The 10,270-nt window shown below is 32.1% G+C and overlaps 1 protein-coding gene and 1 pseudogene across 3 annotated transcripts; both read right to left on the bottom strand.

Annotated features, from left to right (window-relative positions):
* Positions 1 to 233: 233 nt before the first annotated feature.
* On the bottom strand, positions 234 to 4,537 carry LOC128178686 (uncharacterized). Of its 3 annotated transcripts, XM_052845961.1 has the most exons (5): positions 4,425 to 4,537; positions 3,308 to 3,424; positions 3,000 to 3,111; positions 2,798 to 2,921; positions 234 to 1,169 (listed from the first exon to the last, which is right to left on the bottom strand). In XM_052845961.1, exons 1-5 carry the CDS (start codon positions 4,500 to 4,502, stop codon positions 749 to 751), a joined length of 852 nt encoding a protein of 283 aa, XP_052701921.1. In that variant the 5' UTR covers positions 4,503 to 4,537; the 3' UTR covers positions 234 to 748. The 3 variants fall into 3 exon arrangements, with proteins under 3 accessions (XP_052701921.1, XP_052701922.1, XP_052701923.1); XM_052845962.1 differs by lacking the exon at positions 3,000 to 3,111 and having other exon boundaries at positions 3,313 to 3,424; XM_052845963.1 differs by lacking the exon at positions 3,308 to 3,424.
* A 2,680-nt stretch (positions 4,538 to 7,217) lies between these two features.
* On the bottom strand, positions 7,218 to 9,122 carry LOC128175573 (uncharacterized; annotated as a pseudogene).
* Between the last annotated feature and the right edge of the window lie 1,148 nt (positions 9,123 to 10,270).

Genomic DNA, 10,270 nt, shown 5'->3' with positions numbered 1-10,270 from the left:
AATTGCAATGATATGTTTCACTTAAATCGTTTAAATATGGATACTTTCGTCGAATGAATTAAATCTCTTCCCACTTTTTTATGCAGTTATTAAATGTAACTTTCATTCTGCATGCATTTATGCACTGATAACTTAAAACCCTATGTGTAAGTGACATTATCTAGTAACAACTTTTCGGTGCACAGTGACTAAGCAGCTTCATTGTTAAAGCATGGCGGAGTGGTAATCAGGATCTTCAATAGGTACAGAAAAATTATGGTGCCAAATCAGGATAAGAGTTCTATGCAATTTTAGACGATAAATATTCAATGTTTTAATTTCAACTTGCACAAGTAATACTTCCAAGACTTGACGTCTAGGTACAATGGAAACTTTGAACATTGTTGTGTAAAATTTCATTAATTTATAGTTTTCCAAAGATTTATGGGAATCTCATTGTGGATTTACTCGTTTCTTTAAAAAATTTATTTAATTAGGTTTTAAAATTTGCTAAGGATGTAAATTCATTGTAATGATGAACCATGAAATCCACAAAAATTGAGCCACTATGGTTTCTATTGATTTTAAATACATGGTAAATAATGAGTATGTACGTTTCAATTCATTCCCGAAAGCTCTGTGCATTTCTTTTCAATATGTTTTCAACATTAGTTCCTCATTTTACTCACAAAAATGCATGGTGTGTCATTTGTGTCTGAATCCAAAGCTTTAACAAATTAGAGAGAAAACGCCTAGAGCTGAACTCTTATTAACTAACTCCTTTGTAATGGAACATTCTGCACTCAAACTCGGCCTTCCGAACCTGTTTTAGCCCTATATAACTTGTCACTCGGTGCGACACGGCGTTGTCTTTCACAATCTCAGCAGCCACAAAACCGTCCTGTTTAATCAAAGTTCTGGCGAGAATTGATGTTAAAAACTTAGCCACGCCTTTCCCACGATGCTCTTCCTCAACAAATAAATGTCCCATAATTCCATCAAGGTTCTGAACGGCACATCCGGCTAGTCTCCCTGAAGCTTTGTGGTACACGGCAAATCCCGGAAATCCCCAGCTATATTCATCTAACTTCATCTGACTGATGCCTTTTGGCGTATACTTCCAGAGCTCTTCAATTCTTTTAGTAACGTTCTCATCGATCCCACCAACATAGAAATCCTGAGGAACATCACTGGAATGAGAAAAAAAATTCTATTTGAAAAATAACAATAACAAACTGTCAACTATCTCAAAAATCCATAAAACAAATTACAAATTCAAAGCAGAGCAACACGGACCTCTAAAAAGATAGAGGTAGGATCAGGTGCCATGGATGAGTAAGCATCCTCTGCTGACCGGTCACACCCGCCGTGTGCTCTTTGTCGTAATCGGGAAAAAATGGAAAACTCCGTAGATAATTAGGTGATTAATTATGGTCTAACAATTAGTATGAAAAACGTCAGCCAGCATGCGACCCAGTGGAAGATTGCATTTGCTGACAAGGTCGTTGTATCCACCATAGAATTTACAAAAAGATGACTTCAAACGAGTCTGTTGATAGTCCTGTTTTTTCAACTTGAATCAAAAAAGTTATCGAAATAAGAGTTTAATGACAAAATAGTTAGCATACTTTTTTTCCCATTTTTAATATATCTTGGTTGATTTTATTATTTGTTTTCATTGCATGCAAATATATCTCGAACAATGCTCTATAAAATATGATATTTTTAGTGAAAATAACTTAAGTATGTTCTAGAATTCTAAAAACTCTATATTAATGACAGAGATGGGGTAATTGAAAAAAGTATGAGTAATTGAGCGTAATTGATTACTTTTTTCCAAAGAAATATGACGTAATTTGTAATTGATTTTGTCTTTAATTACAAGTAATTGCATATATATAAATACATTCCAAAAATATCATGTATTTTCAATTACGTTTCAATTATATTTCAATTACTTTTTTCACAGTTTAAAATTTAAAAAGGCGTCTTACATATATATGTGTTTAGTTTGTATACCTGTTTGGTATGGGATTTTGTTCATACAATACTAAAATGTCTCATAATTTTTGATACCGGTATGTTTATACAGCATGACACACTGCCCCTGGTACAGGTCTAATTTTGCTAAGGTGTGAAACCCTCTCATACCCAATTAATAACTCCCCTATTTTAGACTTAAGAAAGTCTAAATATTGCATTACATTTGTTGCTAATTATAGTCATTATTATTTTTTATACTGATGGGCTGTACTGCCCAGATTTGTACTTTCTGAATAAAGAAATTTACGGGAACATAAATTCACAATAGAGAAAATCTATAAATGCTAATTAAACTAAAAGCCGACATTTCAAAACTTTACCGTTCATAAAGTTGTGTGCATCTTAACGCTGTTTTTAAATGCATTTGTTCTCAAAATTTTAAAAATAAAACTTAAGTAAATGAAATTTAATTACGTTTGTCAAATTAATTGAAAGTAGTTAACTACATTTTTAAAACTCAATGTAATTGTAAGTAATAGATAAAATTATCAATGTATTTGAAAATATTTAATTACATTTCAAAGTAATTGCCCCAATCCTGATTAATGATTTAATAATTATTTGTCCTGACATGCTAAACAGTTTTCTATACTGATAAATACTGTATATTATTAGTAGTGGCATACATCGTGAAAATTTCATAAACTATACTATTGTACAGTTAACAAACACTGAAATCGGCCGATTCAGTTTCCTCCAGAAATCTATTTTTATGAGATTAGGATACTGGACAAAAGTAGGAGCAAGCAAATGAGGGCACAAGCATGGAACTTACAAATCCAGAATGTCTGTTGAATTTTTGGTGAAGTAAAGTCGAGTTGTTCCGGGAAGATATGCGTCATTGAAACTTCCAGGGATAAATATTCCCTCTAGGTGAAGCAAGGTTCTGGAATTTACGCCTAAAACAGTGGTTTTGTTAGATTTGTATTCATTCTTTCAAAAAACGACTCTAAATACTATATGGACTTTCACATTACCTCTGAAAAATAAGTTTCTTTTTAAATCGAGAACACCGGGCGAAAGTATGACGTCACTTAGATTTTTATGGTTCCAGCAAAAAACATTCACAAGTGAACTACAATAAATGTTCTGTAAAAACAAAATCCATTATATTTATTACTAAAGTGAGAATTTTCTAAAAACTATGTACAAGCGTTAATGTATAAATAGATAATTTATGATTTTATACATTCCCAATTATTATTCATGAGCCGGAGCCATCATCATCATACTGATTGTTATAAAATCAATATAAATCAAAGTCAGGTCTAATAGACAAACAAACCTTACTAATTGATTGGCTTCCACTGACAACAAACACTTGCGGGGCACTGATGTAATCTACCCACAATTCCAGGCCACTCGGTACCCCTCTAATAAAACTCCTCACCATTCCATACATCTATATATTTAGATGGATAGACAGGATGAAGTATTTTACAGTTAACATTAGTCTTAATGAATATCAGATATCAATTTCATCATAAGATGAACCAGTTTGGTACATAATGAATGTAATTCAAAATTTTATACAAAGCTTTGATCACTGATTTCATATGCTGGCTTCTTTGTAAAGATTTATGATGGTTAAAAAGAACAAATTATGATATGAAATATAAACAATTATCTGTTAGTCGGATGTCATGCATTAATTTAGAGTGGAACAAATCTTAACAACCTTTAGAGGGTTTATAATTCTACACAGGTGTACGTAAAATTTAGTACAATGGCTACATCCTACAATTTATTTGTGCTTTCATGGCGTTATCAACATGTTCGCAACATTTCTATGGAACTGGGTTGTGTCTTGTGTGAAGAGAAAAACGATTTATAATTTCGTGCCAAAAACAAAATGAAGTTTGCGTGAGAATTTAAATAAAAATACGCTTAAAGCTGAATAACACAATATCCTCCAATGTATTTCTTTACATGTAGTTTTGGTAGTTTTGGAAACGAGATAAATGGAGCGCAATATAACAGAAAGTCCCGCATCACTGAGTTTAATTCTATAAGGTCTGGATAGTAGCAGTATATAGTCCCTCATTTCAAATACTGAACAGTCCTTTGAGGACAACGCGCAACTTACTCTTCAGTATCTGACAAAGATAGTTTAAGGTGTGCACCTTAAAAACATTTTTCATCGATCATTATAATCTGCGTTGTTTGCAATAATTTTTATTTATGCATGCATTTAACAAAGTGGTTGTCTGTATCACTCAAGCGTATTATCTCAATTTGCCTCGTGAGTAGAAACTTAATGAACCGATTGCATATTACTTCCAAGATAGAATGTAGGACAATAAAAAACGTAATGGACCAGGTGATACAAATTTGATTAACACACATGTATGTAAAATACGCTCATACGGCAACTTCACATGTTTGTGTAGCTTGGGCCTCACCTGAGCTGAGTAAGGAAGTCCACTGGCCAGTTGGTCGAGGATTCTAGCGAGATTTTGACGAGGAACTCTAACGGCCATTGTTCAACAGTAAAGCGTCATCTACTCTAACTTAAACTTTTCTTATCTTCCTATCCCTTCAAGGCCACTTATCTCTTGACGTCTTCTTCGGTAAGAGACATTTCTTATATCCATACTGATCCAACAACTCATGAACGGATAATTCAGAGTTTATATAAAATTATTGAAATGTCATATCAGTTACTTCGTATCACAAGCTTTGCACCTGTAAATATTTATTGTATTTCTCATACTGCATGCCAATCACATAGCGATCCTTACTTAAAGCATATAACATATGTGTCTTTTTCTTTTGCTTTGGGTTCTATAACTTTTTGTGTATTTTCTGCAAATCAACTTAAGTATAACAATGTTTTATGACCCGATACTAAAGATTAAGAAATATCAAATAGAAATGTAAAAAGTAAGTTACCGTTCTTTATATGCACGGACATACGTATGTTTTCTATATACTCTTGGTCATCGTTTGGACGTAAATTGTGATTTATGAATTTTTTTTAATGTAGATGATTTAGAAACAAACATACGGCCTTTATTAATTAATTTCTTTTAATATTTTTGAGGTTTACATAAAACATGTTCATAGACAATGGTACTTGTATTTATATTTAGATTGAACAGTTTATTACCTTAACAATCAGTTAGTCATTGATCAGGACGTTGACATTGCTATTTAGTCAGGCCACTTTTTATTTTGCTCAAAAAGTAACTTTTTGATGAATATTGTTTTATACATATGGGTATCGTACGATCCATCACGTATAACCCTTTTTAAAGTTTTTTTTTTCATAAAGAATTTAATTATTGTTGTAAGCATTATTTCTTGCCTGCCAGACTGATGATTGGTCTCTGGGGCAACATTATAATTGTGCAATATAAAATTTTACCATGTCTTATCATAGATAAATAAGTTTCTATAAACTCTTCACTAATTCATATAAAAATTCTTACAAAAACAAAAAAAGCATTTCAATTTTTTAACTGTATGTGTTAAAAGACTTGTCTGGCAACATGACATTTGCTATTAATAATACATATATTTCTAGTCACTCTTTATTTGATTAGAGATTATAAATGCTAAATGATTAAATTAAGAGAATTACAAATCGCTGCGGGGAAATAATTTTTCCCATATGAAAAATAAATTTTCATACAGAATCTTTATAATTTTCTAGCGGTAATATTCCCTACCTGAATATTTAAAATTCCCGTAGAAATTTAAATTTTCAAAAGTATTCCCATCTTTAAACTTGATCCATGTATATCTTGATTAACATGGGTTCTTGTGTTTTGGGGACCAGCTTAAACGTAAGCACTGTTCCGTTCACGCGTTAATGCCATGTTTAAAACCCTGTTATCCTTCCAGCCAAGCATCAGCTACCTTGATTGCTCGCTTCAAAACATTTATTGTAAAGAAAAATACTTTCTAAACAATTTATGGTATAATGAAATACATTCTGACCCAAATACACAAATACGTGTATTGTTATTCCCCTTTTCAGAACGTGATATGCTAAAAGAACTTGATGAAGATTTATATTCCTTTTCAGAAATATACAGTAAAAATATTTGTAGCAATATTTTTATTACCATAATACGACTAAAATCTAGTTTTTGTTCAAGCAGAGCATCTAAATTATAAAAAAAAATTGTATAATAATATAAAGTCAACAAAATTATTGGGGGTTTTCAGGAAAATCGGATGGCTTACAGTTGATATCAAGTAGGTTTAGCAAGATGAAATCTGTGGGTATAATATGATAATGCAGGTTAGCATATCGATTTCTCTTGTTTTCCTCGTCATTATAGACTAAGTAAAAAATACATTTTAATGTTAAAACGCTAGAAATCACAGACTTATTTAGGCAGATTCAGCAAACGCGTCTTTCAACTTTAAACTTGAGATGACACTGACGCGTGATCAAAGTAAAATAACTCTCGTTTGAAAAAAGAAATACTTTCAATCCAATGAAATGTTGCAGTAAAATAAAATTCCCGATTTTTTATGCAGCTATTAAAATAAATTTCATTTCGCTTGCATTTATGCATTGATAACTTAGAACCCTACATGTTCCTGACATCATCTAGTAACAACTTTTTAGTACACGGTGACTGAGCTTATATTGTGTTACATGTAGCATTATACTTTCATGTTAAATACTGAAATCTGATTGGTTTAGACGCAGTTGATAATCCGTTCAATTACCTTCAGCGTTAGCAACACACTTAGCAACGGGTAACACAACGAATTGTTACATGCGCTTCGCGTCGGTTGACAATGGTTTTCTCGGGGTGTCAATTTCAACTGTTACTCTCCCAAACAGGCACTATTTATATATTGGCAACGGTAATCAGGATCTTCCATAAATACAGAAAATTGACTGAACCAAAATAAGATAAGACTTTTATGCGGTTTTAAACGATAAATATTCAATATGTTTATTTCAACTTGCACAAGTAATACTTCAAAGACTCGACTTCTGAACTTCGTGGGTTAAATTTACGTAAATTGGTGGTTTTTTCCAGAGATTTATGGGAGTCTTGGTGTGGATTTACTCGTTTCATTGATACATTTTTCTTATTAAGTTTCTTAAGTCGTTAAAGCTATGGGGACCCATGAATTCCGCAAGAAAAATTCCATTTATCTTAAATATATTCAATTGGTAATTAATAGTCTGTACGTTCCAATTCATTTTCGAAAGTATTGTACATTTCCTTTCAATATGTTTTCACCATTAGCAGTTCCTCATTGTTATTTTGTGTCTGAATTTAATGCCAGTCTGTTATTGACAATTTAAAGAGAAAACGCCTAGAGCTGAATTCAAATTTTAAGAATTGTTATCTGACTCCTTTGTAATGGAACATTCTGCACTCAAACTCAGCGTTTGGAACCTGCTTTAGCCCTATATAACTGATCACTCGGTGAGACACGGCGTAATTTTCTCAATCTCACCAGCCACAAAGCCTTCCCGTTTAATCAAGGTTCTAGCAAGAATTGACGTCAAAAACTCAACCACGCCTTTCCTCCGACGCTCTTCCTCAACAAATAAATGTCCCATAGTTCCGTCAATGTTCTGTGTAATATAACCGGTTAGTCTTTCGGAAGCTTTGTGATACACGGCAAACCCCATGGCCCGGAATTCCCCAGATATTTTCGTCCAACTTCATTTGATGAATGCCTGTTGGTGGATAGTTCCAGAGCTCTTCAATTCTGTTAACGACGTTCTTATCAATTCTTCCAACATAGAAATTTTCAGGAACATCACTAAAATGAAAATAAAAGTTTTTTTTAAAATTCTCAGTAAAGAAGTCGATGTATTTTATTTTAATTAAAAAGTTATCGCATTGGGATTTTAATGACAAAATAGTTGAAAAACTTTAAAAAAAAAAAAAAAAAAAAAGGACGAGTGCACTTAGCTTTAGAGAATGGGTCCTATTTTAGTGCCGTTTTTATGAAGAAAACATCAACAAATTGCTTTTTCCCGTAACGTTTCAGCAATGATGGATACTTCTGATTTAAATTCAAGCTTTATGTCATCAAAATTAGCATTCATTTAATTCGTGATTTTTAAATGTCTATAAATAATCTAAATTCGGAAAAATCGTATTAAAACCTCTTTGAATGTATCTATTTAAATCCATAAATGCAATAGTTCTTTGATTGACTTTATTATTTGTTTTCATAATTACATGCCAACATATCTCAAACATTCTATATCAAATATGAAATTATGGCTAACAGTTACTTCGGTATGTTCATAAATTCTAAAAACTATATGTTAATGATTGAATTGTTTGTCTAGATATGCCAAATAGTTTTTTTTATTGATAAATACTGTAGAATACTAGTAGTGTCATGCATTGCGAAATTTCGTAAACGGTTTACAAACACTGGTTCAGTTTCCTCCAGAAATCTATTTTTATGAGATTAGGATACTGGACAAAAGTAGGAGCAAGCAAATGAGGGCACAAGCATGGAACTTACAAATCCAGAATGTCTGTTGATTTTTTGGTGAAGTAGATACGAGTTGTTCCGGGAAGAGATTTGTCATTGAAACCGGGGGATAAATATTCCCTCTAGGTGAAGCAAGGTTCTGGAATTTACGCCTAAAACAGTGGTTTTGTTAGATTTGTATTCATTCTTTCATAAAACGATTTCAAACACAATAAGGACGTTCACCTCTGAAAAATAAGTTTCTTTTTAAATCGAGCACACCGGGCGAAAGTATGACGTCACGTAGATTTTTATGATTCCAACAGAGAACATTGACTAACGAACTACAATAAATGTTCTGTATAAACAAAATCCATTATATTTATAACAGAAGTGAGAATTTTCTAAAAACTATGTACCAGCGTTAATGTGTAATGATTTATGATTATATGCATACTCAATTATCATTCGTGACATTGCATCTGAAATTTTGAAGCGGAGCCATCATCTTTTTATCGGTTGCCATAAAATCAATATAAATCAAAGTCAGGTCTAATAGACAAACAAACCTTACTCATTGATTGGCTTCCACTGACAACAAACACTTTCGGGGCACTGATGTTATCTACCCACAATTCCAGGCCACTCAGAACCCCTCTAATAAAACTCCTCACCATTCCATACATCTATAGATATAGTTAGATAGAAAGGATGAACTATGTCACAGCTAAAATTAGTCTGAATTTATAAATATCAGATTTCAATGTCATCACAAGATGTTCCTGTTTGGTACATAATGAATGAAGTACATAATTTTATGCAGACTTAAGCTTTGATCACAGCTTTAACATGTTGGCTTCTTTGTATAGATTTAAGATGGTTAAAAAAGCAAATTATAAAATATAAACAATTATCTGTTAGTTGAGTATCAGTCTCTTATTTCAAATATTACACAGTATTTGAAGCCAACGTGCAATATGCTCAAGTATCTGACAAAGCATCTTCGCTAGCCAAGGGTTTACGATCCACTGTTGTAGAGGAGCAGAGTGGATCGTAAAACCTTGGCTAGCGAAGATGCTGACAAAGGGACATTGTAAGTTTTGAAATTTAAAAACGGTTATTTCTCACCATATTTTTAAACGTATATAAATTTGCCAATGACCAAAAAAAATGTTGGAAATAAATAAAACTAACCTTTTTCTATATTGACATGATATCCCTTCCCCCCCCAAAAGCCAATGTTTATTTCAGTCAAGCGTATTATCTGAAGGCCTGCGAACGATAGCATTGTCTAGCCGACTAACTGAGAGTCATTTTTTGAAAATTCTCTAATTAAAGTTATTTTTTTATTATATTGTTTCATTAAATATAGATGATTTGGTCAAACAAAGAGAGATAACTTTGTATTTTGGGTTAAAATAGCTCATTTCATAATAGAAAATAATGGAAATGTTTTTTAAAACACCCCCTCTTTTGAGGGGTTTTAAATATTGTTATTTAGCAAATTTATACTAAAGGGTTTGTTGCTTCACTGTCTACAGACCGAAATACATTCCAAAAAAAGAATAAAAGAATTTTGCTTTGTAAATTTTTGAAATATAATTAACAGATATGAATTAAAACGGAATCTTGCTTTAATATCTAACGTAAACATGTGATAAATAATTTTTTATGCACATATTGGCCGTTGAATAATATTTTCCTCACTCATAGAGATTAATTTCAATGAAAATTTTTTAGCCCCCCCCCCCGCCCCGTAACCAAATCTTTTGTTTAAAAATTAATAATTTGACTACAAATTTTATTTTGATATAAATCAATTAGGAATTGATAA

This window comes from Crassostrea angulata, chromosome 3 (assembly GCF_025612915.1).
Source record: "Crassostrea angulata isolate pt1a10 chromosome 3, ASM2561291v2, whole genome shotgun sequence".
Lineage (NCBI taxonomy): Eukaryota > Metazoa > Mollusca > Bivalvia > Ostreida > Ostreidae > Magallana > Magallana angulata.
This window is presented reverse-complemented; position numbering and strand designations above follow the sequence as displayed.

Excerpts from the sequence above, each read along its gene's own strand:
- LOC128178686 (XM_052845961.1), bottom strand. The coding sequence starts at position 4,502 with ATGGCCGTTAGAGTTCCTCGTCAAAATCTCGCTAGAATCCTCGACCAA. Across the intron at positions 3,112-3,307 it reads GAAGCCAATCAATTAGTAAG|AACATTTATTGTAGTTCACT; the intron begins GTTTGTTTGTCT and ends TTGTTTTTACAG. Across the intron at positions 2,922-2,999 it reads AAGAAACTTATTTTTCAGAG|GCGTAAATTCCAGAACCTTG; the intron begins GTAATGTGAAAG and ends CCACTGTTTTAG.